The sequence below is a fragment of the Pinus tabuliformis genome, chromosome 6, assembly GCF_031772625.1.
Source record: "Pinus tabuliformis cultivar Carrire ecotype Pingquan chromosome 6, CPIR1, whole genome shotgun sequence".
Taxonomy (NCBI): Eukaryota; Viridiplantae; Streptophyta; class Pinopsida; order Pinales; family Pinaceae; genus Pinus; species Pinus tabuliformis.
In genome coordinates this window covers 693,740,243-693,763,057 of record NC_142292.1, presented here as the reverse complement: position 1 = coordinate 693,763,057, position 22,815 = coordinate 693,740,243, and the positions used below count along the sequence as shown (strand labels likewise).

The 22,815-nt window shown below is 41.6% G+C and overlaps 1 protein-coding gene across 6 annotated transcripts in view; it reads right to left on the bottom strand.

The window, feature by feature from the left end:
• Positions 1–260: 260 nt before the first annotated feature.
• Positions 261–22,815, bottom strand: part of FAAH (fatty acid amide hydrolase) — a 311,150-nt gene continuing 288,595 nt past the window's right edge. For 4 of the 6 annotated variants that reach the window (XM_089420828.1, XM_089420812.1, XM_089420815.1 and 1 more), the window contains 3 exons: positions 5,435–5,530; positions 1,904–1,957; positions 1,414–1,802 (listed from right to left, as the gene is read on the bottom strand). In XM_089420828.1, coding sequence (XP_089276954.1) covers positions 1,785–1,802; positions 1,904–1,957; positions 5,435–5,530 — 168 coding nt within the window. In that variant the 3' untranslated portion in view covers positions 1,414–1,784. Of the gene's footprint in view, positions 701–1,413; positions 1,803–1,903; positions 1,958–5,434; positions 5,531–22,815 lie in introns of those variants that run through there. The other 2 variants (XM_089420819.1, XM_089420823.1) reach the window with 2 other exon arrangements.

Below are 22,815 nucleotides of genomic sequence, written 5' to 3'. Positions count from 1 at the left end.
AAGCTGTATAGATGTCATTATCAATAAGAGAAATTACATTGTCACCACTTGTCTTTAAACGTATGTGTTGTTCAAGAAGGGCTGTTATCATGCAACCCAAAGTTTGTGATGGTAGGTTCCCAAGCGTGAACTTCATGTTGCTGGACATTGGTCTCATGCTTTTAAGACTATCTTTTCATCATCCTCATCTACCACTGCGCCAATCCCTGAAAGTTGAGCCATCGAAGACATCATTCCTAACGCTCTTACCTTGTGACATATTAAGTCAAAAAGCCGCTGCATCAATAACACTTTGGCATTATGTGTCCTTGAACCAAACAAATCTTCACGTTGTTTTCCATAATTTTTTATGTCTGTGAGAAGTTGACTAAATGTACAGAAGTCCAACAAATAGGCACACTTGCGCCCCTGGAAGACCTCAAGCACCTTTCTTTCTCCAACACCAGATTTGAAGACATATCCAGGAACCAATATTATATTTTCCTGTGACAACCTTTTCTTTTGATGCGATTTTATGATTCCAATACAGCTAACGGTTATTGAATAGTTGGGTAACTTTGGCATTGGCCTCGTCAATAGAATCATCAACGAAGTTCGCTTCTTCATTGCCATTGGATTCCTTCTTTGTTACCTCTATCAACAGAACCCGGAATTTTTTTGACATGCAGCACCATTCTCCTGCACTATCTTAAACAAAAATCTGCAACAACAGAAATAGTATGTACAATCATACCAGACAGTTTAGTGTTTGAATTATCAAACTGCCGTGTAACTAAATTTACTCATCTCCTGCTTTATTTGAATGCAGAGACCAACAAACTCTTTACTGCTACTTTTATAACAGAGCGTTCAATAAAAGCTTTCAGGATCCAGCCTCCTCTCCAATAAGAGACCAAAGCTCCACAAGCTCTGAAGCCATGTAAAAATATTGAAAAGGTAAAAAACAAAAGCTAGCACAGTATATTCAGAAATATATTAGTATTATAACAGCGAGAGAAAATTACATACTATTAAAAATACAAAGCCGCCAATGCTTTTTAAACACACTGGAGATTCTTCACATATTGCAAGTACCATAACAACTCAACACTTGTCCTACTCTTCTTAACTGGTCCTCTTCAAATGAATGGCAACATACAAAGACGTAGACAACACACAATCAGTGAGTACACATGGATTTTGGATGTTATTTCCGACACTTGGTACTAGCATGTTGACATGTTTTAACCATTTTCGAGATGCCTTAATGAAGCAATCTATTCTCCATTGAAGAAGAGGTCCTGTTGAAATTAATGGCAGCACACAAAGACGTAGACAACACACTAAAACTTGGTTACACATGGATTTTGGATGTTATTTCCAACACTTGGTACTAGCCTGTTCACATGTTTTAACCATTTCAAGATGCCTTGATGAAGCAATATATTCTTCGTTGAACACCAAATTGCGTAATCGTGTAATCTATTCTACATTCAACAATCATAAGAACAAATGACGTTTCTATGAGAAACCAAAAGAGTTTTTTATTGTTGATATGTTCAGTTGACGAGAAAATGGCAGAATGCAGCCAAAAGTGGAGGTTTGATGCTCAACTAACTTAAGAATATTTGAATTTTGTATACATGAGTTTTCATTGTCATAGATGAGGAGCTGTCCCATAAGAAAAGAGGTACTCAATATGACTCGCACTTCATAAACTATAGATAGTGCTGCCATTTTATTGATTTAGAAAGCACACTGGTTCTCGCATGCTGAAATGGCTGTTTGGCTGAAATCCATGCACATCAAAACTTTGATGTTCCCTGCAAATCATGTAAAGTTATAACCAGACTTTAACTTCTGTGCAACAAATAGCGAGAAGACTTGGATATATAATTTGAGATGGAAAACCTCAGCATCTTACCTCGTGAACATCATAAAATACATCAGGCCTTTTCTGAGATGGTGCAGCAAGCTCCTGCAATGAATAAGCAAACACACCCTCAGAAATAGACTCCTCCGGACTAAAAACTTTTTACGCTTAAAAAAAAAAACAAATCAAGGGCCATGATTTGCGCCTAGGTAACTTTGGCATTGGCCTCCCAACGCCATTATGAGAACGACCCAAAGGCACAAGTATCCACGAGGCCAATATGAGAGAAACCCAAACGCACAAGTATCCCAAACTCATAAGCTCTAGGGTTTTATCCACAAACTCCCAATGCCATTATGAGAGCAACCCAAACGCACAAGTATCCCAAACTCATAAGCTCTAGGGTTTTATCCACAAACTCTAGGGCCTTCAGTCTTCTAAGCTTTAAGAACCATAGAATTTTCATTTACACCCTTTCTTCTCTAACAGCAGCCAGGATCAAGCAATGATGCCCTCAGACCTTAATATTAGCATATTTCTGCAAACCCCAGCACCTTCAAAAGCTTATCAATATTTCTAGTATGTTCAATAATGCCAGCTTGGCCTTATCCCAACGCCATTATGAGAACGACCCAAACGCACAAGTATCCACGAGGCCAATATGAGAGAAACCAAACACACAAGTATCCCAAACTCATAAGCTCTAGGGTTTTATCCACAAACTCCCAACGCCATTATGAGAGCAACCCAAACGCACAAGTATCCCAAACTCATAAGCTCTAGGGTTTTATCCACAAACTCTAGGGTCTTCTAGTCTTCTAAGCTTTAAAAACCATAGAATTTTCATTTACACCCTTTCTTCTCTAACAGCAGCCAGGATCAAGCAATGATGCCCTCAGACCTTAATATTAGCATATTTCTGCAAACCCCAGCATCTTCAAAAGCTTATCAATATTTCTGGTAAGTATGTTCAATAATGCCAGCTTGGCCTTATCAAAGGCCTCAGTTCCAAGTATATATCAAAGACCTTTAACATTTCTCTCTTTTGCAGATGCAACATAGTTCCACTCTATCAAGCCACATGACTTTTGTCAAAGAGAAGGGCCACTTCAGGGAAGCCCTAAGCAATCATTGTTGGAACATCAAGTGTTTCAAAGAGGCCAGCATTTCTGATGGAAGACAACAATTGTTGTAATGTATAAATGAAGAACAATTGTCATACCATTCTTAAGTTTTTACACAGACCGTATCTATGTACTCTAAGGTCATATCTTGAGATGGCATGTCAAATCACTGTACCACCCTTGGATTATGTATGTTCTAACCAATAGAGGAATTATGTTCTTGAATATGGCCTTATTTTTGAGATTTCTGAATTTATGTGACTTATGTCAATGACTGTAGTAAAGACAGTAGGTCCTTCAGGTCGTTGTCTTTGCTTTCTGCATTTCATTACTCCTCCAAGTCCCAACACGATTGTCGGATGGAATATAAGTCAACTTAAAGTGCTATAAGTTCATAGTACGATCATCAACCAGACTTTGACTCTTGTTTGCTTGAGTGAATATATGACCAGAATCTTCTGCATATGGAGCTTCAGTGTGTTCCTTGACAGACTCATTACCTCATGGATATATGTGCCAATAGATGTTATAACTACCTCCATGTATCAAGAGGTCCTCAAACGAGGGGCTGAAACGTAGATCTAACCAAATCACATGCGATTATGCATTTGAGACGTTCATTCTCAAAATAGCCTTTTTGGATTCATGAAATAAGGGGACTGCCCTTTTTGAATAAGCCATATACAATTTTTATGCCAACTAATAGATTCATGAAGTAGGAAGCTGGCCTACTCAAATTATGTGATGTTCAGTGGTTAGGTCTCATAGGCTGTGTCAAATAGAGAGAATCAAGGGAGTTGTTCTACTAGCAGTCATCCTCCACATCATCATAAGCCAACCCAAGTGTGAACACAGCCCATATAAGCAAAGGTGCTCAGGCAACATACCTCCAACCAAGTCAAAGTGGATCAAACTAGCTGTTAAGTGTGATAGGATCACCCGAAGCAATTATATCAAAGTTTTTGACTTCCAGAAGGTTAGAATCATCGTAAAATCCTGTAAATTATGAGCATCACTTCTGAGGCATCTCGGCTTTGTTTCCAAAGGTCTGAGGCCTCTCTGGTCATATTCACCCTCCTGCAACCATATTCAGTCTTTGTGGATATTCGTCCTCCTGCAACCATATTCAATCTTTGTGGATATTCGGCCTCCTGCAACCATATTCGGCCTTTGTGGATATTTGGCCTCTTCTTTCCAGGCTGCTTTTCAAACATAGCTCTGATACCATGTTGATTTTTCATAGGGTATTCTAACTGATAATTACTTCTTATGATTTCTTATGTTAATCTTTTCTTGCATTCAAATAAATCATAAAGCAATTACACAGAAGATCTTCAACAATAGATCAAAATTGACAGTAGGATCATAAAGAGACAGCCAAACAAGAAACACAAGTATCTACCCTGGGAAAATCCACTTGGGGGAGAAACCCAACGACCTTTTCCTTAGAGAAATTATTCAAGTCAACAGAGATACATCTAAGTACATAAAGTCAAATTGACACCCCTGGTCAGACTGCCCACTAGACAAGTCAATCTGCTGCCCAACAAATTCGGCCTAGTCTGCTCCTGCAGGGCTGAATTTCAGCTTTCTTCTTCACCCAGGAAAACTCAGTTCTGCTGCCCAGATAAGCCCAAAAACTCTGCCACAGATTCGTTCTTCCTCAGATTTGTCCTTTCTCTCTGCAAAAAATCATCTTTTCTCTCTGCCTCAAATTTGTCCATTCTCTCTACCTCAGGTTAGTCCTTTCTCTTTGCCTTGGGTGATCCGGATTGCTTGCTTGATGAAGACGAAACCTTTATATAGTCTTCTAGTGAACCGAATGGGTGTGACCATAGGGGCAAGCTGACCTGACTTCTTGGAGGGCCGACTTTATGTTTTGGAGCCAAAAATTCAATATTAGAAATTCAAAATTCTCTCTTTTGAAGCCGACATGAAGAACATGTCTTATATTAATCATTATATGTATTTCAAGGACTAAAATGACATGAAGAACATGTCTTACATAATTCAAGGGCTAAATTATTAATTATGAAGACCGACCATAGCTACAAAATTCAGCAAGAACCACCCTAAAGCAAGATGAAGAGTCACTAAGGTGACAGTAGGTAGCCTTCCTCAGTTGCTTAAAACTAGCACCTTGTTGCTTGTGACTTTAGACTTTTGTGGGTGTTAGATTTTTTTGTAACGAAGTATATACCTAATTTCTATGTTTTGTGCCTTTCCAAGCCCACTCTAATCATTGAACACTGAGATGCCCCATATCACCTTTCAATGTGCTTGTGGATCTAGTTCTTTATTAGCTCATGTGTATATGACATGGTAGTCTACTATGTAAGTAAACACTTAATGTCTATTGTATGTAGAGTGAAAAACAATGAGGAACAAGCAACAATAGGAAATGATTTATTCTAATGAATCAAGTAAAAACCTTTAAACCTTTAAGAGAAATGTTTACCTCCACTGCTGAAGCTAATCTTAAGAGTGTAGCCTCAGCCCATGGTCGACCTATTAATTGCAATCCAATAGGAAGTCCATCTTTGTCATAACCCACCTAAATAAAAATTACAAAAGTTCAAACATGCCATGCAACATAAGGTTTAAACCAATGATTTACATTCAAAAATGTGAATCAAATTAAACTAAATCTCTACCAGTAGATTAGACTATTAGTTGCATGGCATTGAACATTTAAATTGATAATTACTTAGCAGATGCACATCACAATATCTATAGCAAATAAGTCTGGCATTCCATGTTTGTTGAACCGTAAAGTTGTTTATAATATATATCATATGTGTCTCCCTTTATAGGAAATGGGAAACCAGAAACAACAGGAAACAAATTATCAGATAGGGAAACAGAAAGGTTCTTGTAAGGATAGGAAACCTAGGAGAGATTTCTTAGTGAGCACCGGAATGGGGTACAGGAAATAGTTGCGGAAATGTGAAGAAGAGTTCACAAAAGATATATCATATGCATATTTGTAGGCTCATTAAAATATACAGCAACAAAACACATTTTATAACTTAAATCCGATGCATAGGTGAAAAAATATTTCATCCATGGACCACTGTTTTCCCCTCCCCTGTAAGGGAACGTGTATTCTGTTTTATTTTGAGTTTTTATGTTTCAATAAGTGGGTTCAGGGAGGGTTTAGAGTTATTTCTCTTCTGATCTTTTAAGTTTTTACCTAGACAATTGAAAAAATATAGATATTGCTAGACTGCTAAGAAAGTCCTTATATATAATGATAACCTCTATAGATAGTTTCAGGTAATTCTACATTGTAGAGATGCAGCGCACAGGAAATCCATGAAAACATTAATATAATAAATAGAAGGATAATAAAAGCATTACAACCAGAAGTTCTTATTGACTATCACAGATTTGCAACAAATCATGTTCAAAACAAGGCTCAACAAAGACTCTCATATATTAACAATACAAACAAGTGGGATGAACAACAAGGGCTGCTTATTCCCTGCCTCTTTTGTGGAGTGTGTGCAGCTGTTATGACATGAGATTGATCAAAATTAAAGGTTTAATGAAATGGATATAAGAATTGTCTCTTACAAAGAATCAAAGTTGGAGAATGGAAAGGCTTGTCAGCATATACAGTACATCTTCGAAGAGCTTGTCCATGAGAACCATTTAAATCCACAGAAACTAATTTCTAGTCAATTTATGGTCATCATATTTAGATCTTTTAAATAGGCTAATGTAAAGACATTTAAATACGAAAAATATGTTTCTCTTTATCATCTGACATTTGTTGAGTTTCTTCATAGGTTTTAATATTTTATTAATGGTGGTTTTGAACTTACATAGACAATCCAATAGTTTGTTATTAACTTTATACAATTAGACTATTGTTTTCTTTGTAACTAAATTCTGCAAATAGATTGCTATCTTTTATAGTTAAATGAATTGTTCTATGATTGTTTTGTTTACATACTAGCCATGCTGCTCTAATTCTTCAATAACCGCTAAAACTATCTGAGGACCGTTCTCCATATTTTTGTTCAGTGACTTTTCATTTACTTCCGTCAACATCTGAGTCAACCTTTTCCCTTTTATTGGCTTAGTTGGCTTGATTTCCAGATCATACTCCTAAATCTTGACCACCAATTTACCTCTGGCATATAAATAATCTTTTTGACCCAATATATCTTTCACATCTGGGTGTGGAACATATAGAAATTATTCTAGAATACACCACATAGCCTCCAAAGTGTTTTAAAGATTGAACAAGAGCAGAGGCCTGTTTCTCTGTGATAGCATATTGTAGCTGTAAATCTCTAAGTGCCCTTCTCATAAAAGTGGTAGGATGCTCCATATTCTGGTCATTCCTTTGTAATAATACACCCACAATAGTATCCTCAAAAGCAAATGAAAATATTAGAAATCCTTGAGTAATCAAGGCGTACCAAAACTAGTGTTGAAACAGCGCCTTCTTTTATCTTCCTGAATGCCTTCTTACTCTTATCATCCCATTTAAATTCTTGATCTTTCTTCAGCAAATTCAATATTGGTTTAGTGATTTCTACACAACTTTGAATGAACCTTCCAATGAAGTATATCTTACAAAAGAAAGACTACGTTGATTTCTTGCATCCAGGCAGTGTAATCTATCAAATCGCCTCTACTATTTCTAATTCAGTTTTAACACATCCTTTTAATGTTACATTCCAATGAAGCTTTCCTTCATCTACTTTGATGACTAACCTTTTGGGATCTAATGATATCCCATCCTTTCTGCATCTTTTGAAGGCCTGCCTAAGATGACGAACATGATCACTTCTTTCCTTTGAAAACATCATCAAGTCATCTTGGCAAATTTTAACGATCTCACCAATAATGTCGTTGAATGTGAAATCCATGGTTCTCTGAAAAGTAGATCCAGCATTTAACAACCCAAAAGGCATCCTAAAATACTAGAAATTCTCCCATGGTTTAGTGAAATTCCTTTTATTTTCATTATTTTCATTACTGCACTTGGTCATACACGGAAAAACCATATAACATGGATAACATACCTGAACCCATGACTTTCTGCAAAAGATGCTCCATGTTCAGAAGCAGATAATTAGCCTTGAGGGAGAACTAATTTAGATTTCTGAAATAAACAGACAAACTGTATTTCCTCATTCTTCTTTCTTACTACCACCAAGTTTGCAACCCAGGATGAATGTCTTGTAAGAACAATGCCTAAGTCTTCAACATCTTTTGGAGCTCTTTTTGAATAAACAGAGCTAGCTTAGGATTAGAAATTATGTCTTCTTTTGTCTAAATGGATTTTCATCTTTATTCGATGGGATGGCATGTTGAACGATATCTCCCTTATAAGCTTTAAGATTACGATATGACCATGTGAGCACATCCCTGTACTCCTTGATAAGATTTTCTATACCTCTCTTTCTTCTTTTGAGCATTCTTTCCAATCCAGATAAGTTTAGGACCCTCTGTTGATGAAAAGTTCGCTCCATTACTATCTTCACGCATGTTGATTTCCTCTCTCCTTATACATGCCATGTCTATCAAAAAATTTCTCCGAGAGAATCAGCCCCTTTCAACTTCCAACTTCTTTTCTCCTGAAGAGTAGAAAAAGGCTTCTTCACAAGGTTAAAGAGTAGAAAAAGATATTTCCAAAGCATCTGTTTGCATATTGTAGTCTCTCAAGACATCTTGGATAAATGTTGAATAACTCTATGATGTCCCATTCTGCATTCCTATATATTTCAATCTGTCATTCTTTGTAGAATCTTTTAAATCTGTCATTCTTTGTAGAAAATTTCAAAATTGAAAGATCTAAAAATAACTTCCAACTTCTTTTCTCCTGACATCAATTCTTCAAAAGGTTGAAGAGTAGCAAAAGATATTGCCAAAGCATCTGTTTGCATATTCTAGTCTATCAAGACATCTTTGGTTAAATATTGAATAACTCTATAATGTCCCATTCTGCATTCCTATATATTTCAATCTGTCATTCTTTGTAGAATCTTTTAAATCTGTCATTCTTTGTAGAAATTGATCCTTAACTTGCAAGACCACCAAATTTGAATCACCTATAATTCTTAAAACATTGATGCCTATGTCTCTATCCAATTCCAAACCTAGTAAAAGAACCTCATATTCCACTACATTATTAGTGCAATCAAACTCCATCCTATAAGAAAAAGTTGCAGTATTACCTTGTGGGAAGTGAAAATCACTCCACTTGCAGCAATTCTTGATTGGGCTCCATCAAAATCCATCTTCCAATTTGGCTGAGTTTCCTCCTTTGAATCACTTTCTATTTTAGGGGCTAAGGAGTGAGCCAATATTGCACAATTTCCCAAATCATCCTTTAGGAAAACTAACTCATTCATTGGAGCATTAAGATCTTCTGCATGCTACATTATTGAATGTCTTCTATACAACGTGACAAAAGTACATTCGCATGTTGGAATCATAGCATATGACAAATCCATCTAGATACAACCTCAAAAACTAATAGTCCACTTTCTAGGGAAATTTCAGGAATATTTCCAGGAGGCTGAGTTCAGGAAATCGAGAGGCTAAGTAGTTGAAGTGCAAAGGAGGTCGAGTTGTGGAGAGGTCGATTTATGTAGTGGGTTGTAGCACCAGTGTTCTTACACATTTAATACTCAGAAACATTGATGTATTCAAAAATATAAAGTTTTATTCGGATAAAGGATGTTTGTTACAAGGCTATGGCGGTTCTCCTTTATAGGAGTTGACTGGCCATGAGCCCAAAAGGCACGTCCCTTGGGACTGATGTCTATTCAAAACTAAATGTCTTATCTCAATTTTATTTACTTATTTATTAATTTAATTAATATGAATTTCTTTATTGTCATTGTATATATATATTGATTGAGTTATGAATTTTTAATTCATAACATTGCCTCTCCCTTAAAAATGCTTTGTCCTCAAAGCATAGGTAATATTGGGTGTTGCTGAAGAAAACGCTTTGTCTTCCATGATGAATCTTCCTCTGGTAGTTTCTTCCATTTGTAGTAAGTTTTGAAGAATTCAATATGCCCAGCTACAGGAGAACTGTGAAATTCTTTTAGAATTTTCATTCTAAATTTGGATGTTGGTGTTAGGTAAATTCTACCTTTGTACCATAATATGTCATTTTCCATTCAAAATTGGCATATTGACTGATGTTTTCAATCATAGAACCACAATCTGAATCCTTGACATACTCAGCTCGTATTTCGTCTAACTACTCAGGAACAACTACCAAGGCGGCGCATGTTGTGTTGTCATCATCCTTACGTGAGAGTGCATCAGCTACAACATTTTCCTTTCCCTTTTTGTGCAATATTTCTAGGTCGAATGCTGAAAGTTTCTCCATCCACTTTTGTTGTTTTGTTGACAATGTTTTTTGTTGAAGTAGAAATTGAAGACTATTGTGATTAGTTCGGATTGAGAACTTACTTCCAAGCAGGTACTGTCGCCATTTTGTTAAAGCATGTATGATGGCAAGCATCTCCTTTTGGTAAGTTGATTTCAAGCCTTCCCGTTTGTTAAGTTTCCTGCTCTTGAATGCTGTGGGGTGGTTGTCTTGCATTAATACGGCTCCAATTCTAAACCCAGAAGCATCACATTAGACTACAAACGGTTTAGAAAAGTCTGGAGTTGCAAGTATTAGTGTGGTTGACATCACTTCTTTTAGATTCTCGAAACATTCATCCGCCTAGTTATTTCGTTGAAAAGAATTCTTTTTTAACAAGTTGGTTAGGGGTGCCGTCAAATGTGCATAGTTTTTTATGAACCTTCTGTAATACCCAGATAGACCTAGAAATCCTCTTAGTTCTGATACGTTCTTGGGTTTTGGCCATTCTTTGATTGCTTTAATTTTGTTGGGGTCAACTTTGACTCCTTCCCTGCATATAACGTGTCCTAGGTATTCAACTTCCTTTTGCCCAAAGGTACATTTTGATAAATTGGCGTAAAATTGATTCTTCTCTAATACGGAAAACACTTCCTCTAGATGCTTGAGATGCTCTTTCCACGTCTTACTGTAAACGAGAATATCGTCGAAATAGACTAACACAAACTTTCGCAAGTATGGGTGGTAAAGTTCATTCATGGTTGCTTGGAAGGTGGTTGGCACATTTGTTAATCTAAATGGCATAACCTTAAACTCATAGTGCCATTCGTGAGTTCTGAATGTCGCCTTTTCGACGTCTTCTAATCTCACTCGAATTTGATAGTAACCTGATCTCAAATCTAATTTTGAGAAATATTCTGCGGGATGGAGCTCATCTAGTATCTCATCAATGAATGGAATCAGAAATTTATGTTTAATAGAAATTTTGTTTAATCCTCTCTAATCTATACACAACCGAAAAGATCCATCTTTCTTTTTGACCAATACCACTGGTGCCGCATATGGACTTCTACTTTTCATAAGGAGCAGATCTTGAATTAGTCGTTCTATTTTTGTTTTATGATGATGCGGGTAGTGATACAACTTTACATTTACTGGTATTGAATCTGGTTTGACTTCAACGATATGTTCAATTTTCCTTTTATGGGGTGATTTCATCGGCATATCTTGAAAAACCTTCTCATACTTCTTGTGAAAATTTCTGAATCTACACATCAGAAATCCTACTACAATCACTGGTTTATCATCTTCTACTTGTTTCTACATTCAAAAAATTATTTAAATATTTAAACAGTGATGAAAAACACTACTGCAGACTACACTGACATACAGATCATAAACTGAAATAGATACGAGACAAACACATAAGGGACGTCGTTATTTTTGGACAAACGTCCCCGGAAAAACCCGATGTGGGAAAATCAGTGCAACATATAGAGGGTTTGTATTATTAAGCAAGCAAAATCTAAGTACAACATGTTGCCTCTCACACCGGCTAACCTTTCAGAGAAATCTCGACAACAAGAAATACATACGAGGGTTTACCTCGTTCTCTAAGTCACAACTGATCCACTGAATGGTTGACCCCAACAAGCATTGCGAAAATCCCAGCAAAATTTTCTCTGTGTGGGCCAGCGTCTTGCCTTTGGGAGACTGCATCACTTCTCTGCTGGATCGATTTGCTTTCAAGAACTTCAACTTCAGCCCTCCCGGCTCAGAACATCGAACTCCCGACAAAATCTCGAACGCCCGATGATTCTCTCGCATTGCCACGACAAGAACCCTCTTGGCTTGCGTCAGCTCTGCGTGAGCCCCTTCCTGGGCTGCGTAGGCCTCTGCCCTACCTCTCTGATGCTAATACTGCCTCTCTGCCTGGTACTCGTTAGCTCGAAACTCCCTTTCGATCCAACTTTCTGCGACTGCCCCTCTCACTGCAACTCAGGTCACCTATTCAATTTTCTCAGCAAACCTTGCCCCAAAAAAATTGAACTAACTGATCAATATGGTGTATCTCCAACTGACCCTTAAGCGTCCTCTTATACTTATCCTGTTGATGAATCAACGATCGAGATTAAGTCCCTAATCAACGGCTAAGATAAAAACATACTTGATCCTCGTCACTTAGAAGTTTCTCACCCATATTCTTATTAATACCCATTAATATTTTTATTTTTCCTAAGTTTAGACTTAGGAACCCATTAAAAATATTAATTATTTTAATAACTCCTCATCCAGGTGGAATTTCTCCAAACGGTTTCTGGGTCTTGGAGATCTCATGTGTTCTACCCCCTCCACAAAATTTTGGAGCTAGAGCACATCCGATGCTATCCAAAATCAACACTCCCTCTTAGTGAGGAATGTGCTCTAGCAATACTTCTCAATAGAAGTATTACACTGATCCACTACATTGGTCCTTTGTGCTACTGATGCTTGGCCTGCTACCCTTCATCCACTGCATTCTTGCATCCTGTACTGTTGCCCATGACTCTACCACTATCACTACTACATTTGTACTGCAGCTCCCTCTCAAAATGCTGCATCATGTTGCCCATAGCACTGCCACTGCTAACTGCTGCACTGCAACTCAGTTACTGAGAAGTAAGTAACTGAAACTTCACCCAAAAACTGACATGCTGGTCAATATGGATGCCTCGTGATGTTGAAGCTACCTTTGTTGCTGCAATCTGCTATGTGCCTCTCGCATTGCTACAACATCCACTGCGCTGCTTCAGACTTTGGCACTCTAGCTCTGCCATTATTACTCCATCACACCTCGCACCAACCGACACTCGTCATTTTGCTATTGTCGTTAAGGGCTTCCGTAGCTATATGTGATCCAAGATTTTGGGCACCTCAAGGATCCTGCCCCTGTTCATGTAGTCCTCTTGACTACAACTCCATGTCACCCTACCTCTTCTCTAGAGGCGCATGAGCACTCGTGGCACAATCGTCATCCTCGCCTTCCCTGTCATCTTTCGTTGGAGCAACCTTCGATTTAGAAGCTTCCTCCTTGCCCTTCTTCCAGGGGCACTGAGTGGCATAATGTCCAAGTTCCCCACACTTGAAGCATCTGACCTTGGAAATATTCTTCTTCTTCCGCTTTTGTTGCCCTTGTTGTCCCAATGATGCGATAGTTGCATCCTCCTCTTCCTCCTTCTTGACCCGGGCTCCTTTGTCACTACTCCCCGCCTTGGTCAACCTCATGATCTCTTCTTGTCAAAGAGCTGCCCACAACTCCTCCCAACTTGGGACAGTCACTCTGCCCAAGATACTTTGGACAAATGTCTCCCAGTCCTCAGTGACTGCATTCAGGGTAGTCTTGACTCTTGACAATGAACTCAGGATTTGGTGTAGACCACACAGAATTCAATTGGTCTCTAATCCCTTGCAACCTGAGGAGGAAGGGATCGATCTCTTCTCTCTTCTGCATCTGGTACTCTCTCAGCTGATTTTCTAATAGCATCTTCCGCTGGATGGAAGTGCCCTGGTACAAGGTGGTCAACGTCTCCCACATCTCCCTTGTTGTTTCTTTCTCAGCAATGTGTGGTACTACATGATCTTTGACCCCGTCTAGGATTAGGCACTTGGCCTTCGCCTAGGCCTCCTTGTACTTCTTTAACGGATCAATGTCGACCGAAACAACAACTACTTTCAAGGCATAGTCCTTGATGCGATTTTTGTCCAGGACTGCTAGGATCCTAGCCTTCAAGATAACAAAATTGGAAGCTCCATCCAGTCTGTCCTAATACCTCAGTCCATTGACTGCCATCTTTGCTCAACAAATATAGGACAGGTTCTCTTCTCCCTCTCCTGTTGCTAATCCAGCAAGACTTGGATCTAGATTTCTTTGGCGCAAGAAACCTTCTAAGGAACAAGCTCCTCTAGACTCCCTCTGAGTCCTGATTTCCTTCTGGGAAATCCTCCAACCAAATGTCGAATCACTCCTCTCCAATCCTCCTTTGCTGCTGCAACCTGGATCTAGATTTCTTTGGCTAGAAATCTATCAAGGTAGTGATTCCCTATACCTTGACTCTGTCTCCATAGACACTATTCTACACCAACAGCAACAGCGTCGCACCAGCTCCTTAGATTAAATCTTCTCCTCCCCCAGCCCCGGCAACTGAAGAATCTGAGCTCCTCTGGCTTTGCGCAATCATTGTGTGAGCTAGATCAGCTCCTCCTGGCCACTATGTCACTCCTTCCTGGTCCAGAAAGATGACGTGGCTCTGCGTGAGCCTGATCTGCCCCTCTCTGCTTCTGCGCTGGCCTAGACAGCTGACGCAGTTACTGCGTGGGCTCCTCCCAGCTACTGTGTCACCCTCACCTGGCTCAGAATGCTGATGCAGGCACTGCGTGAGCCTCTGTGTCACCTCTTCTGCACTGTGTCACTCTCCCTTTGCGTCTCTGGCTCTGGAACAGCGCTGTCACTCGGGACAACTGCCTCTCTGCAGCAAATTCTCTAGATCTCTCGGTTGGTGTCTTCAGTCTCCTATGATCTGCAATGCTCTGATACCATGTGAAAATTTCGGAATCTATACATAAAAATCCTACTATAGTCACTTGTTTATCATCTCCTACTTGTTTTTACATTCAACAAGTTATTTAAATATTTAAACAGTGATGAAAAACACTGCTACAGACCACACTGACATACAGATCATAAACTAAAATAGATAGGAGACAAACACACAAGGGACACCGTTATTTTTCGACAAACGTCCCCGGAAAAACCCAATGCAGGAAAACCGGTGCAACATATAGAGGGTTTGTATTATTAAGCAAGCAGAATTTGAGTACAACAGGTTGCCTCTCACACCGGCTAACCTTTTAGAGAAATCTCGGCAACAAGAAATACATACGAGGGTTTACCTCGTTCTCTAAGTCATAACTGATCCACTGAATGGATGACTGCGGCAAGCACTGTGGAAATCCCAGCACAATCTGTTATGCATGGACCAGCGTCTTGCCTCTGGGAGACTGTGTCACTTCTCTGCTGGATCAATTTGCTCTCAGGAGCTTCGACTTCAGCCCTCCCGGATCAGAACATCAAAAATCCCAGCAAAATCTCGAACTTCTGACGATTATCTCGCACTGCCACTGCAAGAACCGTCTTGGCCTGCATAAGCCCCTACCTGGGTTGCGTAGGCCTCTGCCCTACCTCTCTGCCTGGTACTCATTGGCTCGGAACACCCTTCTAATCCAACTCTCTGCTACTGCCCCTCTCACTGCAACTCAGATCACCTATTCAATTTTCTCAGCAAACCTCACCCCAGAAAAATCGAATTAACTAATCAAGATGGTGTATCTCCAACTGACCCTCAAGCCTCCACTTATACTTTTCCCGTTGATGAATCAACAGCCGAGATTAAGTCCCTAATCAACGGCTAAGATTTAAATAGACTTGATCCTCGTCACTTAGAAGTTTCTCGCCCATATTCTTATTAATACCCATTAATATTTTTATTTTCCTAAGTTTAGACTTAGGAACCCATTAAAAATATTAATTATTTTAATAACTCCTCATTCGAGTGGAATTTCTCCAAACGATTTCTGGGTCATGGAGATCTCATGTGTTCTAGCCCCTCCAAAAAATTCTGGAGCTAGAGCACATCTGATGCTACCCAAAATCAACACTTCTGGATTAGGGATGAAACTTCTTAGAGTTGGTGAATCCCTTCTATCGATAATATCTCCAACTGTTGACATTGTGCAACAAGCACTGGGGCTCCCCTGTGAATAAGATTTTTCATTTGTTGAGTAGAGATGACTTGGGTAGGTGGGGTTTGGAACCTAAACAACTTATACTTCCTTCCATCCATTTTGAATTTAATGAACTGCTTTTGGTGATTTGTCAAATACGTCCCTAGTGTTTGCAACCATTGTACTCCTAAAACGGTGTCTACTCCTCCTAGGGGAACTGCATAAAAACTGGACTCCATTTCGTATTCATTCAGTTGCATTTTGACTTTATGGAACTTTCCTACTCCATCTATTTGTTTTCCATCTGCCACCATAACTTCTAAATCTACTACAGGGTAGACAAAAATGTTCAGTCTTTTTGCAACACTAACATCTATAAAGTTTTGCGTACTTCCTGAGTCTATTAGAACAATAACGTTTTGTTTCTTGATATGACCTTTAAGCTTCAGTGTCTGTGGCTGAGCTATACCTGTGATGGCTACCAAAGAAATTTGTGGCATATCTTCTTTTGGATCTGGATTAGGGTTCTCATTTTCTTCATTGTTCTCTTCATCGGAGCTATCTTCTGAAGATTCTTCTTCTTGTTCTGCTTCGCATCGCAGTTATAAAGATTTTGCATCGTGCATCTGTGCCCTGGGGAATACTTGTCTCTGCATGTCCAACACTTGCCATCCCTTTTTCCTTCCACATTAGACTATTGTTTTCCTCCATTGCGCATTAGTGGTGGTGTTGACACCTAATCATAGGGATTGGGTGAACAACTGTAATTAATGTAAATAAATAATAGAAAACATGAAGAGTCACAGGGAGATGAAATGAACAGTGTCTCCCTCATGTATATAATAATGACCAACTTGAATGAATATCATGATTTGTTTTGAGGAGTTACCTCCTGGTTTGACATGGTATCAGAGCCAGCGCCATTTTTGGATTCCCTCTTTAATTTGTAACTCCTATTCTGCCTATGTTCTGAATCCTATGCAGACTGGCTATCCTAGCAGCTCTGATGCTTCCACTGGCCTGAATGCATCATAACCCACAGCTCATTTTACTCCTTATCATTGGAACCGTCGTTGTTGCCATACGTAGCTAGAGCAGCGCTATGGGAGCGAACTCAAGTTCTAAATGTTGTATGAGGGGAGGCAGTTGTTAAAGAACGCAAGATTTTTTTGTGGCTTTGTCCCTGCTCCGGTCTCCTATACACCTCGCGACTTGGCCCTCCACACTACTTTGCTCACTACTACACCCTCGGCCCTCCACACTGCACTTCTCGCTGCATTTTACATTGCCCTACACGCCAAGATTGTGCCACCACAAACTCTACAACAAGCGTTGCCAATAGCTGCCCGGGGCACCCTCTCCTCCAGAACGGAAGCCACTCAAGTTTTCATGAGTTTTGTGGATTAAGCCAGCTTTTGCTTCAGCGAGAAATCTCTCGGGCTTAAAACTTTGGGCATATATGTTGCTCGCCACACCACTCTGCTCGCAGCAACAGCGCATCAATATAATGCTCTGTTGATAACACTGCGTGGGATATAACGTTGCGTGGGATCACTGCTCCATGATGTTTTTCAACTGATACATTGTAATATTCCTAATTATCCATGGCTAATTGGAATATTCAATTTTGCTTAATTTTGCCTTCTATAGTTATTTATAAATAAAAAGGTGAGGAAAGGGGGGCATAACTCACTTTTTGAATAAAGTCAGTCCCTAATAGCACAACGTTGTAACTTAAAATGGGAGCCAAGGGGGGCCAAAGGACCACGCAGAGAAGGGGCCCACGTAGACACTTGGAGGGACTGCGTAGATGGAGAAAGAGCACGTAGCAAGAGAGAGGCTACGTTGGAGGAGGTGGGCCTTAGGGTTTTGAAAGAGGCCAACACTATAAAGGAGAGAAGAGCCTCCTCATTTTGGGGGTCAGCTATTTTAGAAAAGCTTTCTGGGCTTTTTTGGGTTTATTGAGTAGAGGCTAATTCCAGAGTTTCAGCATTTTCTGAGGAGGGGAACATCCCCAAATCCTCACTTGATTCCAACAGTAGCAGCAGCACAACAGTTCTCTGACAGCTTGGACGCAGTTCAGAGAGAGGCCATTTCCTTACCATTCTGAGTGTATTTCTTCACTTGCCTTGTGCAAGTCGAGGTGCTATCTTTCCTAATCACCTCTTGTACTCTTTCCATTACTCAGTATAATAAAATGACTTAGCATTTCTCTCTACATTTCTCGATGTATCTGCTTATATTCCATGTATACATTACTGTATGTTGCACTATTGTTATTGTATGTCGCACTACTATTATTTCTCTGGTTGGAGTTTGCTTGTGTTTGAGGGATTCCCCTGATAAGGGATATTACAATGATATCAGAGCATAGATCTGACTCAGCTTGTGGAGCTAGCAGTCTATGACACCAAGGGAGAAACCCTACATCTGTTACAGAGGTAGGAAATACAGAGATATTGAGCGTAGGTTGGAGAACACCTACGGAGAGGGAGACTGTGTTCGGGTGGTGGACACAAAACAGGAGGAGCCTGTGGTGAACACAAAACAGGAGGAGCCTGTGGTGGACGCAGAGCAGGAGGATCCGATGGCAGATGAGGACGGGAAGAGATTTGCGGACATGCTCCTCAAATCAGTGCAGGATCTGTCGAGGCAGATCGAGGTGATGGGGCAGAGATTCACGGCGGTGGAGGCTAGACAGCGTGAGAACCCACGGGTTTTCCAGGTTGGTGAGGGATCGGGTACATCCCACCATTTTCCAGAGCAGGGTGCCACTCAGTGTGATACTACTCAACAGATGGCCTCACATGCCCCTACACGCTCTACCATTTCCACTTTCCTAGGAGCAGACACGGGCGCCGGAGCCCAGCAGGAGGCAGAGCTCGTCATATGGGCAATTATTTTGCAGAGTACCAGGCCTATGTGCAGGAGTTCAAGGATGCTCTCTCATTCAGAGACTTTGTTCAGCTCCAGCGGGATCGTAGACCCCGCGACCATCACAAAGGGTATCGGCATTATTATGATGGAGACACCCACTGCACAGCTAGTAGATTCCACTTGCCTACATTTGATGGCTCATCAAGCAGTTCGGCAAAGTCTTGGGTGGAGAAGCTGGACATCCATTTCTAGCTTAACTAGATGTCGGAGACAGAGGCCATCAAGGTGGCGACATTACATTTGGATGGTGAGGCCCAGGACTGGTGGTTCCATGGGTTGGTTACACTCGGACACTCCACAGTGACGACATATGCTGAGTTCACCAGGAGACTGATAGAGAGGTTTGACCGAAGGGATCCGAAACAACACTTTGTTGAGCTGACGAGGCTCAAACAGACCAGGAACCCAGAGACCTACATTGCAGACTTCTTGAGGGTTTCAGTGATGGTGCCAGATCTATCCACGGCACGGAGGATCTACATGTTTGTTGAGGGGTTAGCAGAGCCACTTTGGGGTCTAGTCAGATCCACTAGACCAGCCACACTCCAGGATGCTATTAGCAGGACCCGGGACTTACAGGATGCCTTACCCAGGACCCAGACACCTTACCCCCAGAGACAAGCTTTCTAGCCTAAGGGGAAGGATGTGAGGATTCCGCCTCCAAAGGGGAATCCAGGACGAGCACAGATTGATGATGATGCCAGGAGGGAGCTGAAGAAGAAGTGGTTGTGCTTTACCTGTCAGGAGCCATGGGCACCGGGACATAGATGTGCTGCTGGCAAAGCACATTTTATTGAGGTCTTCTCCGAGAGTAGCGGGGAAGAGGATGAGGAGGATGATGTGGAGACAGGAGATAGTCATGCCGCGCAGGATCCTTTGCCACCTCCACCACCACCAGCAGGTGGTGCAGCTTTTGCACCTACCGAAGGGGCCCTTGCAGCATTGCGAGGAGTTCCCAAGTATTTGACGCTGCGCGTACGGGGGACAGTACGTGGCCAACGAGTATCAGTTTTGGTTGACAGTGGGGCAATCCACAACTTCATCGATGCACTGATGATTGAGCGGAGAGGTATACAGACAGAGAGATTCGATGGTTTTTCAGTTTTGGTCCCAGGGGATCAGACCATGGTGTGTGCTACTGCTCGTTATGTCCCAGAGTTATCAATGACGATGAGCACCTACACACTGATTGACCACTTTTTCGTGGTCAATATTCTAGACACCAACTTGATACTGGGTGTTCAATGGCTTATCACTCTAGGGAAGGTCACGACAGATTGGAAGGCCCTAGAGATGGAGTGGGATGATGAGAAGACAGGGAGGCATGAGAAGATACAGGGACAACACACATATCTGCCTCAGACTGTTTCAGCACATCCGATGGAGGCAGTCTTTCGGAAGGGGGACGTAGAGTGGGCAATGGAGTTGCATGCATCAGAGGCAGGGACTATAGGGCGGACGGTGCACCCAGAGATACAGTCCATCCTTGACCAGTATGCCACGGTATTTGGGGAGATCCCGCTAGGACAGCGGCCGGACCGGGGGTTTGAGCACACCATTGAGCTTGAGCAGGGCATACAGGCAGTGATTACTACCCCCTATAGGCATCCCAAGGCCTATCGGGAGGAGATTAAGCAGGCCATTCAGGAGTTGCTAGCTCTTGGGCACATTCGGCCGAGCACAAGTCCTTTTGCTTCTTCTGTGGTGTTGGTGAAGAAGAAGGACGACACGTTGAGGATGTGCATTGACTGCAGGGCCTTGAACAAGAAGACCTTGAAGAACAGGTACCCCATACCCAGGATCGATGAGTTGATGGATGAGTTGAGAGGAGCACGGTTCTTCTCAAAGATTGATTTGAGATCTGGGTACCATCAGATTCGCGTGAGGGAGCAGGACATTCCCAAGACCGCCTTCAGGTGTCACTATGGGCACTTTGAGTTTTTGGTGATGCCCTTCGGGCTAACCAATGCCCTAGCTACATTCTAGTCCTGCATGAATCACATCTTCCGCAGTCACTTAAGGAAGTTTGTGTTGGTGTTCTTTGATGATATTCTCATTTACAGCAGGACTTGGGAGGAGCATCTCCAGCACATTGAGACAGTGTTGCGCATCTTGGAGGAGCAGCAGTTCTATGCCAAGCTCTCCAAGTGTGAGTTTGGGTTGACGGAGATGTTGTACTTGGGACACATCATAGGGGTGGACGGAGTGAGAGTCCACGAGGAGAAGATCAGGGCCATCAGAGATTGGCCGGAGCCAAGGAACGTGACAGAACTTCGGGGATTCATTGGCATTTGTACTTACTACCGGAAGTTCGTCAAGAATTTCTCACAGCTTGCTGCACCCCTAACAGATCTGACGAGGAAGGGGGCATTCAGTTGGTCAGATACAACGCAGCAAGCCTTTGACAGGCTCAAGGAGGTTATGAGCAGCTGCCCAGTGCATGTATTGCTGGATTTTTCGCAGCCATTTGTTTTGGAGTGTGATGCGTCAGTAGAGGGGATCAGCGTAGTGTTGATGCAGGGAGGTCACCCTATAGCCTTTGAGAGCCGGAAGCTCCTTCCGCATGAGAGGTTGTATTCTATATACGACAAGGAGATGTAGGCCATTATGCATGCATTGGCCAAATTCTGGCAGTATTTAATGGGTAACAGGTTCAGGGTGAGGACTGATCACAACAGCCTCAGGTTCTTTTTGGAGCAGAAACAGCTACAGGAGAGGCAGCAAAAGTGGATCAGTAAGATCCAAGCGTATGAATTTGACATTGAGTATGTCAAGGGTAAGAACAACGTGGTAGCAGATGCCCTTTCACATAGACCAGCCACGTTGTCTCTTATGAGCTTGGACATGGACTGGAGGGCTCCACTCTTAGTAGAGTACTCCAAGGACAGATTTGCATGTGAGGTTCTGGATGGGTAGGTGGCAGATGACAGGTATAGGGTAGTCGATGAGATCATCTACTATAGGGACCGGATCTTCTTGACTAAGGGATCTCAGCTCAAGAAGAAGATACTTCAGGCATCACATGATTCACCATTGGCCAGCCATCAGGGGTTTACCAAAACCTACAGGGCCATTAGAGAGAGGTTCTCATGGAAGGGCCTCAAGGAGGACGTACTCTAGTATATCCGGGAGTGCGATATTTGCCAGAGGAACAAGGGGGAGATGAGCCATCCCGCAGGATTATTGCAGCCTCTTCCCATTCCGGAGGGGAAATGGGAGTGTATTTTGATGGACTTCATCACAGGGTTGCCCATGGTGCAGGGCAAGGATTGTATATGTCGTCGTTGATCGACTAACAAAGTACGCACACTTCTTTGCCATATCCGCACACTACACAGCAGCGCAGGTGGCCGAGCTGTTTTTTAGAGAGGTCTTCAGGCTACATGGTCTTCCTAAGACCATCATCAGTGATAGGGACAGTCGTTTCATGGGCGGGTTTTGGTAGGAGCTTTTCCGGTTGGTGGGGACGGAGTTGACACTGAGTACCAGTTATCACCCACAGACGGATGGGCAGACAGAGATAGTTAACAAGTGGTTGGAGGGCTACTTGTGTAACTATGTCAGTGGGCAGCAGCAAGCATGGTTGAAGTGGCTGCATCTGGGGGAGTACTGCTACAACACTACACATCACATGTCCATTGGTATGTCACCATTCTATGCTTTGTATGGGTATCATCCTTTATCTTTTGCTGACGTGATGTTTGGTGCTAGCAAGGCTCCGAGAGCCAAGATTTGGATCCAAGAGAGTCAGGATATTCTCCGAGCTCTCAAGGATAATATGGCTACAACGCAGAACC